General features: G+C 34.8%; 1 protein-coding gene across 1 annotated transcript; it reads right to left on the reverse strand.

Moving 5' to 3' along the window:
- Positions 1-6071: 6071 nt before the first annotated feature.
- LOC149795329 (leucine-rich repeat and fibronectin type III domain-containing protein 1-like protein) lies at positions 6072-18408 on the reverse strand. Its single transcript, XM_089965101.1, has one exon. The coding sequence runs from the start codon at positions 18018-18020 to the stop codon at positions 16515-16517; it is 1506 nt and encodes a 501-aa protein (XP_089821227.1). The 5' UTR covers positions 18021-18408; the 3' UTR covers positions 6072-16514.
- Between the last annotated feature and the right edge of the window lie 8368 nt (positions 18409-26776).

A 26776-nucleotide genomic window follows, 5' to 3' on the forward strand; every position in this document is an offset into this window, starting at 1 on the left:
GAAATTCTATAAAAATCAATGGTGGGGGGGGGGGTCTGCCCTTGTGATCAGGGTAAATTCACGAGAGCGATCAATGGCCATAAATAGGTTCACCCTCTTGAAAATTCTATCGAGTTCCATCGTACATGACAATATCAGAAATGGGTATCACTAACAGTCATAAGTAAAAGTACGATTGTATTGATATTCATTCAATGAGAAATTTAAACTCTCTATAAAATTACAATATGGCTTTGATCATAAGAATACTATTTTGAGGACAACGTTAAATGTAAGGAGTAAAAAATCACAGCATGTACCCATTCTAACATGTACCCATTCTACTAAGTCGTGCTGAATTTATTATTTGCGATAACGTTTAACTTTTTATTACTTAGTTATAATTTATCAGAAGATAACACAAGTGTACGCTGCTGGGAAAGCTAAATATTAACATACATGATTCAGTCTCATTTAAGAAAATTCTTTGATTTCTCCTGCCTTTTCAAAAGAATCTCAATTGCATGGCTAAAGGTTTGTTTTTGCTTTGTTTTTTGGGGTGGGTGGGTTAGAGCACAATAATGGTTACAAAATAAAAAAGGAAAATAAATCTTACACAAAGTTTTGCTTTTTCTTTTCTGGTTGAGTTTAAGGAAATCAGGAAAAAGCGCCAACCACAAATCGGCGAACTCGAAATGCACTGTGAACTGAACTCGTGGCTGATGAATTGCATAGTGTTGTAACAAAACATTTACACGAAATATTACTAATAAGGGAGCCGCGGTAGCTCATTTGGCAAAGCGTCAAAGGTTGCGGGTTCGATTCTCGCTCAGGCCAACCTTTAATTGGCTAGCTTGGGAAAAAAAAACCATTTCTCATTTCCGTGGCATAATATAGCCAGTATAGTGCCGTTCAGAAATAATAATTTCAAAAAAAAATACCGATAAGCACTCATTAATTGTTCCATCACCATCACCACAGTACTATCAACGACGCCAACGTTTTATGCGGCACCATCATCATTAAAAGCAATGACGACGACTATAATGAAAAAACAAAACAGAAACAGCATAATGGTAAACGAAACACACACACACACACACACATGCCGTGGAATGGAACTAACCAATTTTTCAATGAGCCAAAATGACCTTAACTTTTGACCTTTGATCTCTAAATCAACGGGCATTTTTCATACCCTCTGCAAACGCTGCTCAAAGCACGCGATCTTGAACTAAAGTGCAATATATATTTTACTTTTTTCACTCACAACAATCTTGGCCTTAGACCTTTTGATGCAAAAATCCAAAGGCGAATTTCCTAGCCAACGTGTAAATCATTCACTAATCTTGGTGGAGATACATGTAGTTAATAACAGAATATTTTGTGAAGAAACCATTTTTCTTCTTTCAATCGCATTGACCATTATCTTTCATTTCATATTTGTTCGTAACCCAATAACAAACCATCCACGCAGTTTAGTCCAGATTTTGTAATCTAGGTCTAATGTTATTGTGCAAAATCATTGTCCTTGTTTCGGACACAGTGACCATGACCTTTCAGCTTTCATCCCGTAATCGATAAGGCTCTTCATTATCCCATGTTCAAGCCATCCGTAAAGTTTCGTAACTGTAGATAGTGGAGCTCTGGAGTTATTGGCTGAAGCCCTTTTTGTTTTTTACAGTCACAATCACATTGGCTTTTCATCTTTGGACCGTGAAATCTGATATATATTTATTTCCTTACGCAAAGTCAAAGCTGTCCAAACAGTTTGGTAGGTGTAGATGGCGCAGAACTTAATTTATGGCGCGAAAAAGAAATCGGAAACAGACGGAAGAACAACATTATTGCAAAAACAAGACTTCAAAATTAGCTGCTGTGGTGCACATATTTAATGTTCGATTGGTATCATTTTGATGAAGGACAGAGCAGACATCACTAAAACTGATTTGGTAAAACACCATGTAATCCATTCTAGGGGAGTAGTGACTACCAGCTTTTTAATACATTCATCGTGGATATCTTGGTGTCACGAGAAGTCTAGCAGTAAAAACACGAATTTAATATAACCATCCATTTCTTTCATAAGGCGTCTTAAAGTGAAAAACCCTCACGTTAATATTACGTTCAGGAAGTTTTATAACAATATTTTTTAATATGGCTGACATTGCTCCCATATTAGATCTTAGATCTACACCGTTTTTTAATTAATTAAGATTAACTTGACATTATAAAAAGTATTTTAGTGAAAACCTCAGCTTGATACGCCATCCCTTCAGGAAAAGTAGCGATAACACACGTTTCAACATTGCTGCTATGTAGCAGCCACGTTCTATGTCAGATCGGACCGATTTTCATGTAAGACCTCACAGACATAATGAGAGATCTTCTGGTGAAAACCCATGTCAGTATGACTTATTGTTCAGGAAGAGGTGTGATAATTTTTTTTAATATTTTTATTTTTTTTTACAATGGCTGCCATGGAAGTAATACTGATAAGAGATTTGCAACATTTTCGGTAGGACCTGCTAGACATTCTATGACATATGTATGAAATCTTTTAGCGAAAACCCCATTTTAACGACTTTCCTTTCAGGATAACAATATTTTCAACATGATTCCGTGGCGACCATATTGGATGTCAGATCATCAGAATTTTCGTTTCGGACAAACTAGACGTTATTCAAAGCCTTGTAACAAAACCCCATGTTGATATACCCATTCATTCAGGACAAATGACGATACCAAGATTTTCAAGATGTCATGTCCAAGCAGCACCATTTTCATTTAGGACCAACTAAACCATATGATGAATATGTGTGTACAGTTTCAAGGCAATCGTCTAAGTAGTTTAGGAGGAGAATCGATAACAAACTTGTGCTAACGGACGAACGGTCGACGGACAACATACCATCACATAAGCAGTTTTGGTTTATGACCTGTGAACTAAAATACAGAAATAATATTGATAATAAGGTTCAATACCAGCTGAAAGCAAAATATGATAGCGTTACAATACACCTTCGTAATACCGATCACTGACAAAGCTGCCAGATAAATTTAGCAAACTTGATGAACCCTTGCAGAATTTATCCTAGAAGTGCTACCGGTACACCGCGGTATGTTTTTCTGTGGTACGTATGATGGTACTTTTCACTATATCAGAACCTCGCTAGTTTCCATCAAATACCATAAAGTACATAAATTCCCAAGTAATCTCGTTACGAATTTAACGCTTTTAATAGCATGTTACATGACTTCATATTTCAAAAACCTATCTTGTAGAAAACATCTGTCTTTGTTACAAATTAAAATTGTGGATATTGCAAATATAATTATCTTCATAAACATTTAATCACATGTTTGACACGTGACATGAATGCCAACGTGGTAGCTAATGATATGTTGTCCTACAAATACAAAAGTTTTGAAATATCGGACTACAAAAATAATAAATGTTATTTTTTTATTTTTTTTTTAGCTTATGTCAATGGTATGTTAACGTGTTAAATACATGTATTCCTTTGTAAGACTGCAAACAATCCTAAGAATTTCAGGAGAGCAGCTGTTTTCAGTTTGAATTTTAGACAATTTCTTAACTCCACTTAATAGTTTCTCATTTGTACAGCGTTTTATCTTTACCGGACTCTCTAATAAACATCTTGCCCGTGGGTTGACACCCACTCAAAGTGTCCTTGCCTATTATATCAATAGTATAGCTATTAAACTGTAAGCTTATGTGTCAACACGTCCTATGTTTGTCAATAAGATCTCTATTGCCACCACAATGTCTTTAACAGCGTGTCAGCTATAGTGTAAGCCTAATCACTTTAGGTACAGCTTTTAATGACGACATATGCAATAATTAACATACACATAGCAAATTCATCTGTTATAAGGTACTGACCATTTAATTTGTCTGGGAATGTGGACTGCGATTTTCTTTTTGGGCTGATATATTTTATTCTTTAATCTCATGATTTTTCCAATAATACCAAAGGTATAATAATGGTTTCATTTTGCTTTCAATCAGAGCGAGATTTTTTCCCCGCTACAGACAGACGGAATTAATCTTTTAAATAGTATTAGGTCCGCGTCTAAAACAATGTGTTGATCTATAATATAACTGCGATATACCGTGATATGTATGGCGGTATGTTCAGAAAAAGTTGTCATGGTACCCAGTTCTTGTCTCTCCTACAGAGGGACACAAACTGATTGTTTGCCTAAAAAAATAAAGTATTGTTTTATTACTGCGGGTGGCACCCAACAGAAGCATCATCTCATATTACGGATAATAACTACACAAGGATTGCTAAAACAACAGATTAGTTGTGGGGTTGACTGACAATGATCGTATCTCTACAAAGAACTCCTTGTAGAGTGAAAACTTGCATTGTATTTTTGACACGAACACGAGAGAGAGAGAGAGAGAGAGAGAGAGATTTAATGACACAAAATGTTACAGACTTATAATACAATTGATATAAGCAACATTTGCAAAGGAACATCTGTTACCGATATAACCGCGATATTCTTAGCTCATACGACAAAGAAACCGTCTTTCACGTATTCACCACTACTAAACGAAGTTATTAAACTGTTAACCTTCAATATGGCCTTATCGGCTTTGTATGTAGATGATATACCACCATGTCGGCCAATTCTGTACGACGGGTAATTCTGAGCAACGATACGCAATTTCTTTAAACATTGGATCACGTGCTTTACTGGGTCAAAATAAAAATAAAAAATTATCAAGAAAGAACATTCGTACTTTAATTTAGAAAAGTGATATTCATAAAGTGTAAAAAAAATATCCCACATTTCAACTCGAAAGGCATAAGAAAATATGATTTCTAAATGTCAACATCAAAACCCACTCCATGACCTTCTTGAACCTGTAACCCAGAAAATCCTATTTAGTATTTATCTTTTAGAATCATACAAATAAATACATTATATAAAAGATGGAAATTTATACCTTAAAAAATTCTGCATCTTAATCCAAGTTTCCAATTTTGCAAGAAGTTGTCCCACACGTCAATATCGTCTGCTACCCAACGTGTCAACTTGCCGCTAGAACGGGATTCTCAAGAAATTCCCTGGCGTATAGTCGGTTTCTAAATTCTTTAATAACTCTTCCCCATCAACAGTTCGTTGTAAACACATTACATCATATTCATTGTTGTTTTTCTTCCACATAATAACTTATTTTTTAATAAAATGTTGAACTCTACTAAAAAAAATTCAAGATCGGTTTAGTTTGCTTAATATCTCTTGCCATTTATTGGCATTATTGCATTGAATTTTGTAAAACTAGCTATAAACCTGACCAATTACTCGACTGAAATGCTGACTGAAACACTCCAAAGTAATTTATTTCATTTCTATAGCCCGATGGATAAATATTACATCTTTTCAAAGCTGTACGTAGGATAGGCCAACATATCGCGAGTCGGGAAAACACGCGGGTGGTATCCCGTGTGTCTAAAATTAATATTATTTTGAACAGAATATTCAGGTGACAATTGCCTCTTTTCAAATAGTAAGCATAGCAGTATTTTATTTTCGTCAATCGGTCGAATCAAGTAAACGTTTTGATTCAATATTGGAGACGGAAACCTTAGGTGCGCAGAAATGCCCGACATCATTGTATATTAAATAAACATTACATAATAATTAATTTTTAAACAAAGCATCACTAATTAGAACAAAGTGTCACTAATTAATAAAACTCACCATTATACATGAAAAACTGGTTTTACATTCTAATCGTCTAACAGAAAGAAAAAAGTGATTTTCATGGGCAGTGTGTTGACATTTAGTTCCGTTGTACGGTATTTTAAGCTATTCATTTTAGCTGTGATTTAAATGCAAGCAATTTTCTATCATTATATTCGTATTAAACGATGGGAAAACTGTAAATAACATGACAAGATATGATAATTGGATATAATTTTGATGACATTGACATATTAGTTTGAAAATGAGGCATTGGTATACGATGTATGAACTAAAACTGAGAGACAGAAGACAGACAGACAGATCAAAAGTTCAGAACACAGATAACACTTGCTGATGTATGTCAATACCTTAATAAACTTTTTAATATCTTTTTGACAAATGTAAATATGACATAATTTTGTGACAACGATAAAATTATAAATAAATGAGACAACTGATATTTGTACATAAACAATGAAATTCAGATCGCATCATTTACATCAATTAATTTGTACAAAATTATACTATCCTTCTGCATGTAACTGACGCAGTACTCCAAAATACATGCTATTATACATAATACAGTCCAAATTTCATATTCCATACATACATACATGGGCCCTAGATAACATGGTGTAAGTATAAAATGTAGGTCAATTGAGATAAATCTGCAACGTATGTATGCAAAATACAAAGATGGTATTGTCCGACTTTAGGGGGATCAGGTTGTTGTGTCACCTAGTAACAGGCGAGTCAGAAATTTCTTATCTATGTAACTGTAAGACATATTTTAACCGCTCATCTTCAGCAGATATAAAGTTTCTCACAATTTAGTTTAAGTTTATTCTATTAGTTTATTTGTAATTAACTTGTTTCCTGTTCATGTATAATATTTTGGACTCAACTATTTGTGTTTCTTACATTGATCGCTTGTCAGTTATATTGAAGATGCTATGACATTTAATGTGGCAAACGTTTCTGAATCAATGACATATTTGAAGATTATGAGATTATTTAGGCACGGCTACAATCATCGCTATATAGTCATACACTTTTCCTCTTAGAAATTATTAAAAAATCTAATACCAGAAACACACACACACACACACACACACACACACACACACACACACATATATATATATATATATATATATATATATATATATATATATATATATATATATATATATATATATAACCGCTCAGGTGGCCTAATGGTTAGAGCGTCCGCCTCGGAAACGGGAGGTCGTGGGTTTGATTCCCGGCCGAGTCATACCAAAGAATTACAAAAATGGTACTAACAACTGCCTCGCTAGGCGCTCAGTATTAAGAGGTTTGTGTTAGGACTGGTCGGCCTGGCGTCAGGATAATGTGACTGGGTGAGACATCATGCTACATGTCTGCGGCATGATGCCCCAGTGCTAGACATCACTATAAACTGCCACACTGCAGACATAGTAGCGATATGATTAAAAAATTGTTAAAGCTACGTTAAAAATCCTAATCACCAACATATACACACACACTTTTACAAGGTTCTATGTTTCATCCACAGCTGTTAACCTGACATAATCACCTCCAGGTTGATTGTTTGGTTTTTATTTTCATGTGAAAAAGGAGAAGAATATACAGGTAAATCAGGTATAATGTAAGACGCTGCACTGTATTCAGGCATTATACATTTATAAATGCGGTGCCCGAATGTAACGTAAACATCTCAACTCTTTTAGTCATACTACTTTAAAACAAACAAACAAACAAAAATTCCCAACCCCATAAAATAACCCACCAAGAAACAAACAAACCCAGAGCAATGGTGAGCAATTGCAGCGATTTGTCATGATACATATTTTCTGATAACGACCATGATCTCCACTGACTATCAGAACAATCCACTAAAGATACAAAAGTAGTTGCATTTCCAAAACTCCGACATGCGTTTTTCGCAGCTGTAAGACATAAAGAGCAATAACTCTTTAAACAGTTATGGGCGCCTAAAGATTTATGAATAGATAAATGACTATCCTATGTACCAAGTTTTACAGCAATGCATAACATCCCCACCCCTTAAAACCAAACTGAGTCATTAAGCTACAAGAAAAAAGAGCAATAAATGTAGCATACAATGCGAGAGGAAAATGACTTGTCTGTTCTTGCATGAAGACCATAATATGTATGAAGCTTCCTGGCAATCTACCAAAATATCTGGACTAGATGCGCGAGCAAGATTGCATCGTACAAATGCATCGAACTACAATAAAAATGGACAATAAGTCAAACAAAATCGAAAGAGCAAAGCCATTCACTTTTTTGCAGACCAGAATCAGTCTAGCATCAATTTTTTTTAATGAAATTGGAAAATGTTATTATTTCACTCAGTTTGATATAACTCATGTTTTCACTGAGAAATCACATAATCAAAACCCGGCTTCAATTACCAGAAACAATCGGCATCGGGATTTATGCAATTTTAATTTATTTAAAAACTAACTGCATATAAATATTCATCTGAATTTTTGTTGGTTTGGTTTACAATCTGTGTTTTAATCAATCCATTTTCCCTAAATAATTGTTACATTCATGATGCAAGTTAGGTTCGCTTTAGTTCAACGCTCTCATTGTATGTGTACAAACACTTTACAAATATACAGTGTCAAAACAATGAATTCATATATATAAAATATAGCCTGACATCTGACTCCAGAAATATCTCACTTTGATCGTAAGTTGTGTATGAAATATTTGAACATTCGCCATATACCGTATAAGTCAGTCTGATCAACTGCGTCTGGACTATTTATAATAATAGTACATAGTCAGAAAGTAACATCTTAGTTCATATGCACCGTATTTTACGATATGAAAAATTTGTGACGCAGATCAAATGTTCATAACGCCATTTTTGACACAACAGCTTTTCCAAATCCGAGTCCGACGAATTCTACTGAAACTATTAGAAGAATATATACGGTCACAATATTGCCCGCAGCTCCTTTGCCAATGCCAGATTTGCAGCATCACAACTGCCGTATACATTGCAAAACTCGACAGGTGTGTGGATAAATTGGAAAGTAATTCGACCTAGGTCGTTTTTGGAAGATACAGGGACAAGTTATCATATTTGATAAATACCATGTGAATTTAAAACCACCAATAAACACATAACTTAGAGCCCATCGTCCAGTCGCTAAAAGAGTCCTGCATTAATTGCAGATCGGAGCAGTTTAAGTAAACGAGTTCTTATGGACGCATACGATAAAATCTTGGCAGGGGAATTTGTAACAAATCGAAACGGATTTCCTCAGCTTAGCTAGTGTTGCTTAGCTTTAGATAATATTAATTCTGAGGAGGAAAAAAATAAATAGTCATCACATTCGACTGGTTGTCTACATTTAATCTGAAATCGTAGCCTGGTACGTCATGTTATAGTATAGTCTCATTTATCACTTAAGTGAACCCTAAAAAAAAAAACCGAATAAAATTTGGTTCAGTAAAATTTTGTTAAATTTCCTTTCCACTTTCGTGATCTGTAAAAATCTAGTTTAGATTGAAAAAGTAATAAATCTGAAAATTTAAATTACAAAGTATTTCATGTGGTACCGGGCGTATTAAAACTCGACATTATCAACGATGCATGCTCAGAGTGGATACATACAATGCCTTTTATTGTTTAAACTAGGTTGCCAAAACGAAGAAGAAAATAAGTCAATAGAGTCAAGCAATCATCTTGACTGAATCTTCGTTTCCTTTCGCGGAGACAAAGAAATGCGATAATTGAGCTTCAACCATAGCCAACGATACTAAATTAAAATCACACAGACCAAAGATTGTCGTACTCATCCTTTTATGCGTCTAATAAAGTACCAACACTGATGAAGTTTCGACCTAATTTTGAAGACCATCAGAAGCTTCAACAAGTTTCGGGATTTAGATCAGGGTTGGGAAAATACTGCTCCAATATGAATTTCCTTCCTAGATAAGCTTTGGATAAACGTGCATTCAGCTATTTCTTATTAAACTGTATATACCATTTTTTTGTGGAAAATCACAGTTGGGTCTTAATACAACCGACTGTGATGTAATTTCATTAATACAGTAGAAATGCAAATCATGACGACTTACGAGATTTCGTAGAGTACCCCACACCCCCACCCACATAAAATATCGCCAACCCCTTTATTATAAACGTACTCCGATTCTTTGATTATGGCGCTGGTGGCAATAAAGACTGCTGGACTACACCTACAACATTTCAAGCCTAAATTCTTTGTTCACGCGGCTAAATTTCTGAGAGTTAATTTTAGTTATTCGTGCTTTTACGAAATAAGTTGATGATAATCTGGATTTGATACCATAGGTATGCATAGGCTAATTTTTTATTATACATATGTTCATTTCTTGATCATATTGCAATTTGTTTTCTTTCTATACCTGCTAATATTTTTTTCTTCGGGGAACTTTAATGATTTTTCGTCATGAATGGTGTTGACATACGGTCGGATTCATTAAAAAATAAACATAAAATATGCTTGAAAAAAATCAACTCCATCAGAGTCACTGAAAATTGTCCAAGATTGTCTGTAAGCAAACAACATTTTTGGGTGTCAGATGTGGTATTAAAGATGGCTTTTTGTTTTATTTATTTTCTGAAATTTTCTGAATGCGACTTTATAATTTTTTTCTCTGATTCAGTTCAAAAGAAGGTGTCAACATAACCAACAGGTTACTTGGTACCACCTCTACAAAATCTGTTAACGTCACATGACTCAATAGACTAAGAAAATGTTTTCAAACAAGTATGTGGAAAGGTGCATGCACAAGTATTGCACAATTCTGCCAATCAATCCACAAATCTAAATATTTACGATCTTTGGTTAAGAAAACGTACTATCTGTACATATATTTCGAGCAACAAATTGCATTATTACTATTAGAAATAAAATAATTCGCTTAATCTATGCTTCAATTGAATTAGTTGTCTGTACTGCACCTGCATACATGTATTTGAGTAACTGGTGGCTGTTTTTACGTGGGCGACAAATTGGATCGGTCAAAAGGTGCCACTCTTACATCAGTGCATACCTCTCGCTCCCCATTAATGGTATAATTTTGTGGTACATAATACAATAGGCATTGTAATGAAATTTGAATTTGGAATATTTTTCAATCTCTTTCTTTTTGCCCGTCCCAAATTCCAGGTAATAAATTGCCTAGATACGAGTGAGTGATCTTGTAATTGTGGGTACACAGTATCATCCGACTGGATAATCTTCGTTCAAAATACAAATAAAGCCGAAAAGAAAGGTAAAATCAACAAACAAAGAAGCAAACAATCATTAAAGGTTGTTTAATGGGTGGGTTTTAATCACGCTGAAGCGATAGGGTATGTTTCAACGTGCAGCTACAAGGAAATACTCTACTTCCGTTACCACAGGAAATAATCTTACGTCAGATAGCATAATCATACTGAGGTGTGAAAGGGACATAGTGAACTCAAGGTAGTGCGATAACTTCATACAACAGAGATTTGTTTTAGCCCCAAATTAGAAATTTTGTACATTTAAAACGAAATAATATTCTTTTAATGAAAAAGATACATAAAAGTTCCATACAGCAGAGAAGATAAATGAAAATGTAGAGAAATATATGGCAGATTAATTTACAAATGTATAATACTGATATTGTCGGGCATTATCCCGACATAAAACGTATCCTTAAACAGTATACCTCTCTCTCTCTCTCTCTCTCTGTCTGTCTCACAGCAATTTCAACAGTAAAACGTTACACACGAATGCACCCAATTTCTCTCTATTTAAAGACGATAAAGTTTTATCTACATTAAATCTAGCGATCACAGATAAAGGAAAGTACATGCAAATACCATTAGTATTCACTTTATCAAAGTTTACCATCAGAATCCGACACACGTGTGTAAACACAGTCACAATCAGGAATTTGTTTTTCTTTAGTACAAGTATTGAATACCCTTAGTAAAGCAGAAACACAAAACTGTTCTATACAATATCTTAGAAATTCAACCCCCACGGGCAAAGCCAAAAGGCGTGATAAGGCGGAATGTAGTATTTTCCACTGCTCAGTTTTTCAGGTGCCGAAGCGCGAGTCTGTCTTAAGGCAACACTATTTTCCTGACTACAGATAAAGATTATTGTGTGAAAGGAATAACAATGAACCAGTCATCATCTGTGTCAAACATGTAGTACAATTTCACAAATGATTCAAATAATCCTCACAAGCTGAAAGTAACGCAGTCATGTTGTGTTAAAAATCTTCTTTACTTCAAATTTAAAATTTCCTGGGTATCAAAATTTTATATTTGATGAACCCTTCCTTAAAACATTTCTGCACAAACACTTCAGTTACTATCTACGACACACTCTTTGGGGAGAACACAAATTCAGGAGCATTCCACAAAGCCTATACTTGCAATAAAATTTCCCTAAGAGACGAATCGTCAGTGAAATATAGGTCATCAAAACGGTTATGGTACGTGTTTGTTTTTTTTTCTCAAAATTTAAAAAATGGCTCTCTTGTTTTAAATAGCAGTGCTTAAATACATTCTCCGTTCACATTGATAACGTTTTAACAAAGTCGCACCTTGATTAGATCTGTCATGGGAACAATCGATGTAACTCTCTCCCTCTTGATAATCCTGCTAATTTGGGGGAAGTGGCTACGGCGCTGATAGCAGAATAGGACAATATCATCATCATGGTTTGTTCAAGGTGCAACACCGGATATTCAAATAAACTGGATATTCATACCTCATTATTTCAGACTTATTGAAAACATACCATTCATAAATCACATCTTGACTCAATACAGAAAATGAACAAACAGAAACCCTTTCTTAATGAATGTAACGATTTCGTGCAGCAATGAATAAAACATATCCACGTCAAGAACAAAAAAATGTCCTCCCCCACAGCTTGATTTATGAAGACAGCCAATGGTATTGTGTGTGATGCAGGTTGCATCTACTAAAATTACAATTTCAAAATCTTATCATTGAAAAACAAAGGAACAATGATAAAATACATCAAAACGGTGCAACATTGCAAGCATCATATCGAAAAATATGCATTCGATTATTTCTCCTATTCTCTTGCATGCTTTGCAGGTCATTATTTGGGGGAGGGGGTCTTTACAAGCAGGTTTAAAAACGTGAGAAAAAAATCTTAATATAAAACCATTATACTGGAGACAATGATAAAGTATGATTCTGCCACAATGATGTAGGCTTATCAGTATTATTATATTTTCAGCAATGCTCAGTAACAACATACTGGTAAGCTCCTTCTATAGTTTCGCTACTATTTAAGATCTGACATGATGTATAGAGGATATTGTCGAATTTACTATATTTTTCAAATGTAACATTTATAACACTGGAACCCGAGTCATTTAGTTGGTCTGAAACTCCTTAATGTACCAACAGAATAAATGCAAGATAGGAACTATATATTCCTTTCCATACCGAGTTATATAAACCAAGAATCAATTTCTGTGAATTCTCTTCACTGACATTAACAAAATTTGATGCTGCGTTGAAACAAAATGGTGATGTTTGTTATACAGTAGCATATATGACTATTACATGGTACATAAATGGACGAGGAAAAAGTTTTGTTAGTACGATATGGACCTGCAATCTAGAGCAAATGAACGATGTGTCAAACTGAGAGATGAGAGCATCAAAATGTCATTTTTATGGCAGCATGTGCCATATGGACGTTACAATCTGCTACTATTTCTCAGCATGCCCCCCCCCCCCCCCGCGACATTAACCATGACATGTTAACAGCAAAGGCTAAGACTTGTACTGGGGCTTTGTTAAAGAACCGGTTAACTTTATGACCAAATAGACGGTTGTAAGAAAGATCGAGTCTTTTGAAGACACCAAGCATTGGGGACCAAAAAAAGATAAGAAAACCAGACAAATAAATATTTCAACTGTCAGAACCGTTTTCTCTATGTTTTTGTTAATCTAAGAAAATGCTTTAACTGGAGAGTAACATTGTCAAAGTTACCAAACTTTAGATTTTTTTTTTTTATTTAAAAAAAAAAAAACGATCAAAACTATTCAGGTATTATGCGATTGCAGACTCAATGCAAGATTTATATACCCCGGAAGCTGAAGAGCTTCTTCATGCAAAACTAGGCACTTCTGAAACTGAAAAATTTGACAACGGAAGTGCTCCGATAAATATACATGATCAGTTTTATGTTTTGCAAAAACACGTTGATATTTTTAAGAATAGTTGTGCTAAATTTAAATTATAATTTAATAAAATATTTGATTCATCTAAGTAAGTCAGGAAATGTCACAGTAATGGGTCACGTGTTTTGGAACTAATTTGTTACCAGTGACGTACAAACAATATCCCAAAATCGGATAGTAAATCGCCAGATAGCAGGGGCGCTTGCAGAGCGGCGATGTTGCAAAGTGCGTTGGCATGTTGAGGTTTCCTGAAGCAATGGGAGTCTGGGTCGACAATTCATTTATCAAGATAAATGGGAAATAATTATATTCTAAGGCTAGCCAAAATAAGCATCTAGAAATAAAATTATTTACTAAGACAAACACTTTTAGCCCCATTTGTTAAATTTCACCTCTTTTTTCAATACTTATTTAACTGAGAATTATATACTGAACTGTGTCTTTTGTTTAATTGGATACGTTTAATTTAAATTAGATTTTGTTTCTTTGTTAACCTGCTACGCTTGATATATGTTATCAGAAAATATTGGGTCCAAGGCTAGTTATTAAGGGTCCATGGGATAAACGGCTTTTGAAAGTTGGGGTCAAAAGGTCACAATATAAAGGTCCATGATGCTCTTGTAGACACTGAAAATACTGTTTTCCGGATGTTATCTAAATAAAAGTAACACTTACATAGGAGCTTGGTCTTTTAGGATACGCCGCCAATCGCAAAGATAATGATAAACATACTTTGATTCCAGTGCATTTTCCAAATTCATATAATGTATTGCATATAAATCTTTGTTGTACATCTGTCTATTTTTTAGGACATGATACACGAGCTTTATTTCTGAAAAAAATTGTCTTATCTCAACTCTAGTTTAATTCATGTAAAAACCGGAAACGTTTTGAAAATTTACTCAATTCATACTTGGATGAATTCCATTCAATGTTCTTTATATTTGGAATGTTACTTTCACAAGGTTTAAAACCGCATCATGGGCCTTAAATTTTCAGTTTAAAAAATGGTCACACGAGTGAAACAAGATCAGATATTTTTTTTCCATTCAGCCTCTGTTCTACAAAGTGTTATCGGACGGAAATTGTCATGTCATTAACGTTTTACCGTCTCCCACGGTGAACAACCTTCATGTATTTAACCATTAATTGTTTCCGTGCTTAGACTTGTAATTTCATTACTTCCAATTTCAGGTAAATTGAGTTTCGTAATATGATATATTGTAATTTAAATCTAAACCATAAATTCACATGTTTTGAAGACCGTAAGTACCGTGTATCAAATACCTACAGCAATTAAAGGTTTGCAAAATGTCATTGGCTAATCAGAGAACATAGATTATGTGTGCGTCTTTTCCAACCCATTTAAATAAAAAGAAAAAACGCTAATTATGTGCATTCTTTCCAGAATTATGTAAAACTTGTATAAATAAAAAAACGATCAACATTAGGACATTTATATTCCTATTGTTACACCACACTACTGTATATTTATACTGTCAATAAAACTTTAACAAAACTTATATAAATTTCGAGATAAAATCAGTCATTAAATACATGCCCGATACCTCCACATACAAAATTTGTGTGCTCTATATTAAAATAAAATACAAGTAACTCATTTCTTTACCATAATTTATCACTGCTCTTCGTACTCATCACGTATAACTTAGAAGTTTATTTTCCCGCACAGAATTTGCCCGATAAACTACTGAATGTACACACATTGTACCAATTCGTCAAGCAGGCTGGCCGATATTGACGCGTGTCACAATATTTCGACTCTGTTAAGGTGTGTCGCTGCTAATTACATTTACTTAAAATTACCTGTATTACCCATAATACTTCACTTCATAAGATAATCTTTTGTTCCATGTAACATTTAATATGAATAATGCGTAACAAATAGTTTCCGTTTTCTCACGGTTGTAAGTCGACGATAAACGACTTCATTATCAAGCTCCTATCATAAGAAAGCGCTGAATTTGTGCCCCATTTGCGAACAAACGGCAAGGGTTTATTATTTATTTACACTGGCGGGACAATAAGAGTTAAATGCACTTTTTATTCTTTTGAACTGATTGTTCCTTCCGATAAATATTTGTACTTCACCGACTCGTAAACCTTCTAGCAGGCAGAACTGGCGACAGGGCGCTCGAATTACCAAGAGGGCAAGTCACATGAAACATAAGCTTGAGGTACTCGCCTATGTGCCTTTTCCCCCCATCTACTCATTACATACATACATTTTCTTTTTGAATTAGTCCTTTGTTCACTAATTCCATCTGCAAATACTGTAAAATTAAAAATGATTATCCTGGCGTTATGTAAGAGTATTTTGAGTTATGTAACCTATCAAGGGGTACAACACCTTTTGTAAGATGCCAGCTGGAACAGCGGTTTGTTTTCACATCATAAGTAACGGCATGGCCGTACCCTTGTTTACACATATGAATGACTCCTTTGACAATTAAAGATTGGGAAATTGCCCCGACACAAACACAACTCGTTGACCTAACTTTTACATTATGTTTACCCTGTTTTTATATGAGGTATCCATGAACCTTCATACAATTCCATCTCGATTAATCTTGTCCAGCATTTTTATTGTATTTTCTGCTTCGTCGAGCTCATATCGACTAGGTGGGCCCCTTTTAATGTCACTATGGGTCAATCCGTTTTGTTCCTTGTATAAGAGTCTGGACTGATTTCGACTGAAGATATGGAACACCACAACACATGCTAGCAATGTCAAAAGAAACGTACCCACGACAGCCCCTATAATGTCCACAAGAGTAAATCTAATTTCTTTCGATGGTTCACGTGAATCAGCCATGTTGACGCTGGACTTTGTCACATTTACGTTATTGGAAACATATTTGTCATTTGGTTCAGATTTTTGCCCCTCAATTTTTCCCTCTTTTTCCACTTTTAAAGGGTATTCTTCTGCCTCCTTTATAGGATCCTTGCTCGGTGGTTCATTCTGCATGCGATCGTCACTGGGCCAGACTACGTTGAGGGAAAACGTTACGTTTCCGGCAGGATTGCTGGCGATGCACTGATACATGGATTTCTTAGTCGGTCTGGGGTTAGATGTATACATAACCCCTTCTGTGTCCCTCGAAAGGTCAGTCACTTTAGGAGAAAATTTTTCCCAAGACCCATCAGGCTTGATCCAGTACAACGTGGGAACAGGGTCGCCACTAGCTAAACATGTTAATTTTCCTTTATCTGATTCGAATACTATATCTACATTTTTAAATACTGGAAGCTGGCAGCGAAAATCATCATCTGTGACGGCGCTGAACTGTTTGCCCCTGAGTCGTGGCGGGGAGCGGCATGATGGTGCGGCCACGCCCTCGAAAACCCTAGGGGTCGACTGATAAAATTTGAACAACCACGCTACTTCACAGTTACAGTGCAGTGGGTTATCCCCTATTCTAAGATGGCTCAATGTTTTAAAAAGATACAGCCAGTTTGAATTAAATGTTTCAAATTTATTACCATCTATCCATAGCGATTTCAGCGTTCCGTTTAGTGGTCTCAGAATTTCTAAGGTCAGGTCTCCTAGAGCACAGTTTTGGAAATATAATCCCATAGTGTTCAGTCCCAAAAAGGCATGTTTTGATATATGCACCCCTGGATTGTCATTTAAAAACAGATGTTCCAGAGTCAAATCTCGGAATGTATAATCAGCTATGGATTTAAGACGATTTTTGCTAATGTCCAGCCATTTCAGCTTTTTCTGGTCAATAAATGTATCCACTTCAATAAATTCTATACCGCATCCACTGAGGTAAAGCTGTTCAAGATCCGTGAATCGTGAAAAATTGGTCCTCGAAATGGTTGGATTTAAGAAATTATTATCATTCAGGTTAAGTTGGATGGTGTCCAAAGGTATTCCGTTTGGTACATAGGGTAGATTTTTCCGGGGGCAATACACATTCCGTGTGATTGACGGGCAGAAACATACACCAGGGCATGTTGATGAAATAGTTCTGAATCCGCTGAAGATGAAAACCAGTACACAAATCCACATAGAATAGGGCTTGAAATAGAGCCCACGAAACATTGTGAAAAGCTAAAGGTGTTTAATATTCCAGATCAACCCATAGTAGAGGATAAATAAATCCGTTCTGAATCTGTGTATCCAGTAATTTCCATGTATACAACTCACTAAGTATCACAGAATAACCACCACATAGCTCTGTATCGTTGTGTGTACATTCACTCTGTGCTGTTTTTCTTTCAGCTACGGTGAACGTATATTAACGCCCTCTGGTGGCCACAGATATCATTAGTCTCTCACATACATCCCAGAATATTCCCTTCGCCTCGCTGAGTTAAATCGTAAATCATTTGCTGACGTCGAACACGAAGCGTTTGGCTGTGTTTAGAGTGAACGCTCTTTATCAGGAGGCGATCTGAGATTTTATAAAAGGGATTTAGCTATTACCAAATCCGAGACCATGTTATATCATCTATTGACTGGTTCAATTAATTTTATAAGGTGCTTATCGGCGCTCGATTAAATATGTCTGAGAGTTCCCCTGTACATCACTGTTTACTAAGTGAAATTTGAGTACCGCTCGATAATACTAAACTGTACTGTCATTGAAATGGGTTAAATATGAAAAGACAATAATATTAAAGCGCACAACTCCTGGACCGTCGAGAGTAACAACAGAAATGAAAAGATTTAGCTCACCGCGTGAGATGTGAATTGTTCTTCTTGAGAACGTGCATTATAGGGCCATTAGATATTGTGCTATTTATAAAGTAATAAAGAGAGAGGGAGTAAAAGTCCTCGCCGCAGGTGTCAAGTCACCTGGAGCGATTAAAGAAATTAGTCAAAAATTAAATTTCTACACACGGCTCCAAGTAATAAAAGAAATAACTGAGTAATGCAAAGATGGGAAATATTTCCCTACATATAAGGCTTTGCAGAGGTAAACGTCTGTTTATTACAGAGCTCATAGACAATCAGATTTTAGATGTGTCTAATAAACTTTTCTTTTTAAATTTTGTTTTTAGAAAGGATGCTTTCAGTGCTAACAGGATACTTTTCCAATCAAACCATTCAATACATTTTATAAAGTAAACTCTCCTGCTATGATTCGAGTAGCCCTCCTGTGATTCTCACTCATTTTCGCTATCCGACATAGTTTGCATGGCAAACACATGAATTAAAAGAAGGAAAGAAAACGTACGCATTGAATTAAGTAATGCCTGTCTGTCTGTCTCTCACATACCCTCTCACTGAAAAGGTTTAATTTAACTTGCAAATCGCCAGAAGAAGCAAATTTAAAATATTTGAGAAAATACACGTCAAATAAATATATTTAGATACAATTAATCCACTTTACAAATCTGTTCAAAAGGTTTCATCACCATTTTTGAACAATAAAGGTGGAAGTAAGAAAGAGTCATGATACACTCTTCTATACTTCCTTTGTGCATTTCTTTGAAATATAAGAAACTGAGTCTTTTACTACTGTCTTCTTCACCATTTCCATCATTGCATACAACTCTTATGGATAAACAAATACAAGAAAAACTGGCATGAAGACTGACAGAGTTATATACCCTTGTTACGAAATTCATATATATATATATATATATATATATATATATATATATATATATATATATATATATATATATATAAGGAGAGAGAGAGATACGTACACACACGCGAACACAAATCTCTATGTTTGCTAAAACATATTTTCTCACATTTTTTCTTCTTTTTCTTCTTCTGATAATATTGTAAATGTATATGAGACATGTTTTAATATACGTGTTTTTGTTACAATTTAAATTTCATTTCCTATCTCACATTTGATTGTTAAGATTATTGTGCAAAGTAGGTCAACTAGTTTGCGAAAAGGAGCCAGAGTGGCAGAAATAGGGCAAAGTGTCAGCTTTAGGATAAGCATATCGTGGCAGGAGAGGATTAACATCAGCTCGATCATCTTTGCTAGCCACGGTACCAATGTGTTATCTATATGTAGCTAGGATTAACACATCGAAACGTTGGTTAGCGAAGATGCAGTCTCACGTCTGCTTTAAATATCTGAACCATACTTTATAAAAGTTATTAAACAGTCTCCCAGTAGCACTTAAAGGCGCCCATTATGATAAATAAATGACGAGAGATATCCAAAATCTTATTTGCGGAGAGCATTAAGGTAAATTATAAAAACCAGAAGAGATTTCTCCAAAATCTGATCGTCTGAGACCATTGGTTTAGGCAGTAGAGTAATATCGGGGGAGGGGCGCGGGTTGCTAGAGGTCTGAAGGCACCAAAATCATCATCGCCCCGGGGCGTAATTTACCTTTAGTACGCCACTGGATCCACGTAGGTGGTAATAATCAGGAGAGGGTTTCAATGCACCTATCGATCGTGTTCGCTTGCACAGAAACATCGTCATTTTCCAGGGAAGATCTACTCTATACAAAATTAACAAGGAGCTTCTTATTCGGTTCAATATCCAGCAAATTATAACAGTTCAAAAACTTGTGAAAATGCCCATAATGGTTCTGAGACTCTCTTTGCTTGTACATTTTTGGTTAAATTTCGTCTAATGGTTAATCTTTACACTTTGTAATTCTTATGTCCATTATTTTGCACAATATGTAGCTAGCTGAGAAAATTGATTTACTTTTTTTTAATATATATATATATATATATATATATATATATATATATATATATATATATATATATATATATATATATATATATATATATATATATATATATATAAAGCAACTGCTGTTGGTGGAAGAATTAAATATCGTCTGGTTATATATGTACCCTAATACTAAATGCATGTGCAAGCTATTGCATGCTAGTTTATATTATTTATTTTCTTGAAGAGTGATTCGATTGGAATTTCTCCAACTCTGATATGTTTTTATTCTTTCTTGGGATGTGCATTTTCCTTGTACGTTTCAATTTTAACTCATTATTTGACTCATCACCCAATTTTTATTTTTATTTTATGTAATAACTTGTACATTTTTAATTCCTAGATTGTACAAGATTCTTCTTTGTAAAAGGCCGTCTTGCCCCTTTGATCATCAATCTATTTTCTTAATTATTGTTAAAAAAGAATTATTCACTTAATTTGAAACGAACGACTGTTAAATGTCGTACTTTGTAACCAAACGTTCGCAGGGGCAGGGTATGTTTTTGAAATTTGGGGTATAGAGACAAATTAAAAACATCTGTCTCACATTGAGTCTGGGACTGCATAATATTAGCCTTCAGCTCAACAGGCGGCACGATGAAAGTGAAGGGGCTCATTAATTATAAAGCTAATTATCGCAGGACCTGGGGTGACATGTTTAACTAATGGCCGTACAGTCCAAGGATTTCCTGCTGAAATCGATCTTGAAGAGCAACGTCACAGATAAGTCATCCATCAAAATATTGACAGGGGCGGATCCGAAAATATCGCTTAGAATCGTTTAGGGTTAGCTTAAATAAGTTGGCGAAGAGTAGTCTGTGGGACGGAATCCCCTGGTGTGGGTCGGGGAGGAGGAGAGGGCCCGATCTCCCGAAGCTAATGCATTTTAAGCGATAATTGTAACCATTTGACTGTAAAGAAAACTTACTCTTGGAGACCTTATGGTTGTTTCGCGCTCGTGTGCGTGTGTGTGTGTGTGTGTGTGTGTGTGTGATATTTACATTAAAGTGAACTTAATTCAGTTTTAAGAATATAAAGACTAATAAACGAGAAGAAGCACGCCGTAGTATCACTCAAGGCTGTGCCTAACCTTTATAATAATAATGATAATAATAATAATAATAATAATAATAATAATAATAATAATAATTATTATTATTATTATTATTATTATTATTATTATAGCTGGATGCCAATTAAGAAACATATTAATGTTATAAAGGCTGTTCGAGTGTAAACAGTGAACTATGTGCTTGTATATATGTATATATATATATATATATATATATATATATATATATATATATATATATATATATATATATATATATATATATATATAAGTTTTATGAAACAGTTTGCAGCATGATTTTAAAAAAGTCACTAAATGTAAGTTTTAGTTTTGAAGACATGAAGACATTTTACAAACATTTGAATGAGCAATCCTGCTTTTTGCGACCGTACACCTTTCCTAAGTGGTAGCTGTGATGTATCTATGTTAGCACAAATTGTTAACCTTGCATAATTTTTATTAACTTTTGTAATATTTGTTTTCTTTTGTGCAGCAGATGTGAACCTTAAAGATTTGTACTAATTACTTATATATTTGTTTTAATTGTGTTGTCATACTGTAAACTATATATTAGCTTGTTATTATTAGTTAATTGACAACTTTTGTTGTGGGTTCTGATAATTTAAAATGGAACCGGTATTTTGGCACGCTTGATGCAACAGATTTATGCAAAGTATGTTCATCTGTGTTGATTAAAAAATCTAACTACCCGTTTGTGTGAGTAAACTTCGTGAATGTGTAAACACACGCAAGTAGTTACGTAATATTTTGAAATGATCATTGCTGTTTAGGGCTGTGGACAGGGTAGGACAACTAGCACACAATTCTGGGGCCAACAATTTTTCTGATGTTGAAGCGAAAATGGCTTGTTTAGTTATAAAGCGTGGATTGAAAAACAAATATAGAGAGAAAATAGCTTGTCCTGCCCATCAAAATGCTGTTCAACACAATATTGGTAAATTATGCCAGTATATCATTTCATGAGAAATCTTCAGAAGGGTCAATTCATTCTGAAAGTCCACACAATCTGTTCTGACAAATCTGGACAATTTGGGTCATCTTGCAGAAGAAAAAAAAAAAACGCTGGGCCAATTTTCCGATGGATTTATTTTCACATTTGTATGTTATAACATTTGTATGCCAGCTAAATAGTTATTATTGTTATTGCTGTTGTTTTCGTTGTTAAGGGGCTTAACGCCATTTTCAGCACAAGACAGGTTATACATCGCGGCCAGTGTAACTAGTGGAGGAAGAACCTGGGAAACCCCGGGGAAGAAACACCGACTCACGGTAAGATAGTGGGAGGTTTTCTCATGTACCCACCAGCTAAATAGTAATTACCTGACTCGTACAAGTATTCAACACGTACAAGTATTCAACTCGTACAAGTATTCCACTACAAGTATTCAACTCTCATTGACCAGATAATGCTATTTCTTTTTGTACATGTATACATTTATTGTTTCGGGTCTATATACATTTATTTGTCGCCAGCCACTCATTTCTTGTGGTCGTTTTCTTTGTTTCAGGATTAAGTATTCTTTTCTTTATCCTAAACATGAAGATATTAGCATAGTTTCGATTGTGTTTGACTATTATTTGCATTCATGTATAATTTTGTTACTCTTCTGTCTGTATTTCAAGAGTATTACTTAATAACATTCATTTATGACATGGGCTACATTTCATGCCTTCGAGTGTGCAAAGAAACCCCGACTCAAGGTACTGCTTGTAATTGCTAATCAGTCGGGTCCAAACTGCAAAACAACGTAAACCCTGATCTTAGGTTCTCTCTTGTTTGGTCTAAGGATTATTCCTAACAAGGGCTAACGATTTAGACCTACCGGTACATTACGCGATGGCAGAGATGGGTCCGTGGAGCTGGCAATTGGACCTGACGTATGGAGCGCGTATAGACGGTATTTTGTTTGCTGTCACGATTTACTGATGAAAGGGAAGTAACCATGCAATGTTTACCCCCCCCCCGCTCCCAACAAAACACAAAGCAACACGCTTCTCATGATGAGATTATAGTATCATACTAAGTAATCGATTTGTTTGAATTTTTAGATTTCTAGACACACATATTAAAGATTTAATAAAAAAAACAATAAAACTAAAATAATAATAATAATAATAATAATAATAATAATAATAATAATATAAAATAAAACAACAACAGAAAAACAAAACATTAAATATACAATTCAGTGTTTGATCCCCCACCCCATTGGTTCATATCGAAGAAACATGGTGCGTGGAATGTCATTTACTTGAAATGATTTGATTATGCTTGGTACGAACTATCTGGTTGAAAAAATATGTAATGGCCATTTTTAAATTAAAGCAGCAGCTCACACATATACACTATTATGAGTCTATGGTCTTAAAATAAGTAATAGACAAGACTGAGAAGCAGCAAGCGTTGTAAAATTCAACAATAAATTATTTCTCTAGAATATAGTGTGAAAATGTGAAAAAGAACTTGCAGTATTGCGAATTGAACCCCAAATAATCATGGAACTACAGACACAAGTCCTAATAATTAAAGTTCTGAATATTTAGTCTAACTCCAAATTAAATCCAACGCTGAAGGTGTTGATGTGCCTATGGTGACCCGTATAATGCTGATGTACTAACAGTCTTTTGTTGGATCACAATAATACAATCCAGGAATTAAATCCTTATTTGAAATTCTACTATAAAGTAAAATCTTTATTTCCAAGAATGATATTTTTTGAAGAGTACTTTGTATTTTCAGAGCAATCACTTGAATGAAATATAACCTTCTAGAAACTTCTTAATGTTTACACGATAAAATCGTTGCTATAATTAGAAGGGCTGTTACTAAAATTATAATATAGAATGTGGAATATATCAGGTATGCCATGTATATTTATAGGGGAATTCAAATAACCTGGACGCAGACTCAAATAAATATGTTTACTTTTATTAATAATGACCCAAATATTAAACCCACAGACATATACAATATTTTCACTCTGCATTTTTTGTTCACAGAATTAAAAAAAATCAATCAATCAGGTCAAATAGAAAATGAACTTGATTTTGGACAAGGTCAAGTCCAACATACAATGTTCCATTACAATAGTATATAATGAAGTTAAAAAGAAATTAAAAAAAATAGCTAACAAGCAATGCTAATTAAACATACATAACAATACCCATAAACTTTTTTGGAACTACAATTTATCTTCCGGAGACTGTGGGTACAACACACTTGTTGGAGCTGCATGTATCATTCTGTAGACTGCTGGTAAAATACGTTTGGTGGATCTACCATATATCCTCTTGGAGACATTGAGTACAATACACTTCTTAGAGCTGCCATGTATCATCCTGGAGATTGTGAATACAATGCCCTTATAGGAACTGCCATGTATCAACCTGGAAACTGTGAGTACAATACACTTCATGGAGCTGCCGTGTATTGTTGGTAAATACGCTTGGTGGAGCTACCATCATGGAGGTTATGGGTACATTACGATTGGTGGAGCTACCAGCTACATGTATCATCCTGGAGATTTGCTAATATATTTTTAAATCGTGTGCGATTGCTTGATTCCGTGGATACGTAAACACGTGCATGTGTTTATTCCATCTTTCAAGTAATATCTACTTTTCTACCTACCTACCAACAGGCCTTCTTTCACATGTATGTGTGTATATATGTATGTATGTATGTATGTATGTATGTATGTATGTATGTATGCATGTATGTATGTATGCATATGTGTGCATGTATGTATGCATGTATGTGTGTGCATGTATGTATGTATGTATGTATGTATGTATGCACGAATGCATGTATGTTAAAACTAATATAAAATGTAACTCATCCGTGAAAATATATTTTGTCTAAACCAGTCTTTAAAACAAAAAATGAACGAAGATTTTATTCTTTTGTTTTTGTTTCATTTACGTCTGTTTCCATAAAGATTGGTGACTTAGTTTCAACTAACATTAAAAGCTCTGTAAACAACTGTCTTCAGTTGCAACGTACTCGTACTGTGATTTATTTTTAGGATGCACTTCCGTCAGGAATTACATGACTCCCTGCCATATTCATTTACTTTATTTCCAGGGGCCACTGTTAAAATGTAGACTAGCCGGAATCGCAAACGTCGCCATCTAGCCTCGTAGCTTAGTGCATACATGCATGCCGAAACATAGAATTCTTTGATGAGGCTAAACTGAATATAGATGATTAATTAATTTAAAAAAGGGGCGGGATATATTTCATGCACTCAAAACTTCATCATTGACGTTACCACTTTGATAAGCCAATGAGAAATCGATACTGATTCGTCTGATGGGTGACTGAATCGGTATTTATCCTATAGCTCTTTAACATCAATTACCAATAAGATCCGAACATAATTATACTCTTTTTGAGAAGTACAGTCTGTTGTTTTATCGTCTGAAAATGGCAAGGACAAAGCAAACAGTTTAGAAGTACTGGACCCCCTAACAGGACTATCTTTACTGTCCACTACGGACTCCAAATCACAAGAAGGGTAAGATTCAACATATCAAATGTCAAATATACAAATATAAAGAAAAAAAATACCATGGAAAGTCAAAGTCAAGCAAGCGAAACCAGAGCACGGGAAACACGAGGCAATATGGCGACCAGAAGAGAAGTGAACAGCTAGAGAAATTCTTTAAGCTGAAAAGGATAGATACGCATGAAGGAAGCTACCTGCAATGCACATATAGAGAAGGTACACAAGAGATAGATATGAGGCACATACAAAGGGACAAAATACCTAGTATTACTTCGGTAATGATAGCAATGAAGATGGCACATCCAGAATGTATAAACAGAGTGTACTCCATAAATCCAAACGGATACAAAAGTTACATCGTAAGACCGAAAGGGAAAACACCGATTTTGCCATATGGAGAGATGATTATTGGCAAAGAAAAAGTGACAGTAAAAGAACCAGCACCCTTGCTAAGAGAAATAAAAAAAAAGGATCAGGAGAACTACATATGACCGACATCCCACTTGAAATTCCACTAGACGAAATAGTAAAA

Source organism: Sinohyriopsis cumingii, chromosome 7, assembly GCF_028554795.1.
Source record: "Sinohyriopsis cumingii isolate HCF-2022 chromosome 7, ASM2855479v2, whole genome shotgun sequence".
Classification (NCBI taxonomy): domain Eukaryota; kingdom Metazoa; phylum Mollusca; class Bivalvia; order Unionida; family Unionidae; genus Sinohyriopsis; species Sinohyriopsis cumingii.

Coding starts and splice junctions, on each gene's coding strand:
- LOC149795329 (XM_089965101.1), bottom strand. CDS start 18,020: ATGTTTCGTGGGCTCTATTTCAAGCCCTATTCTATGTGGATTTGTGTA.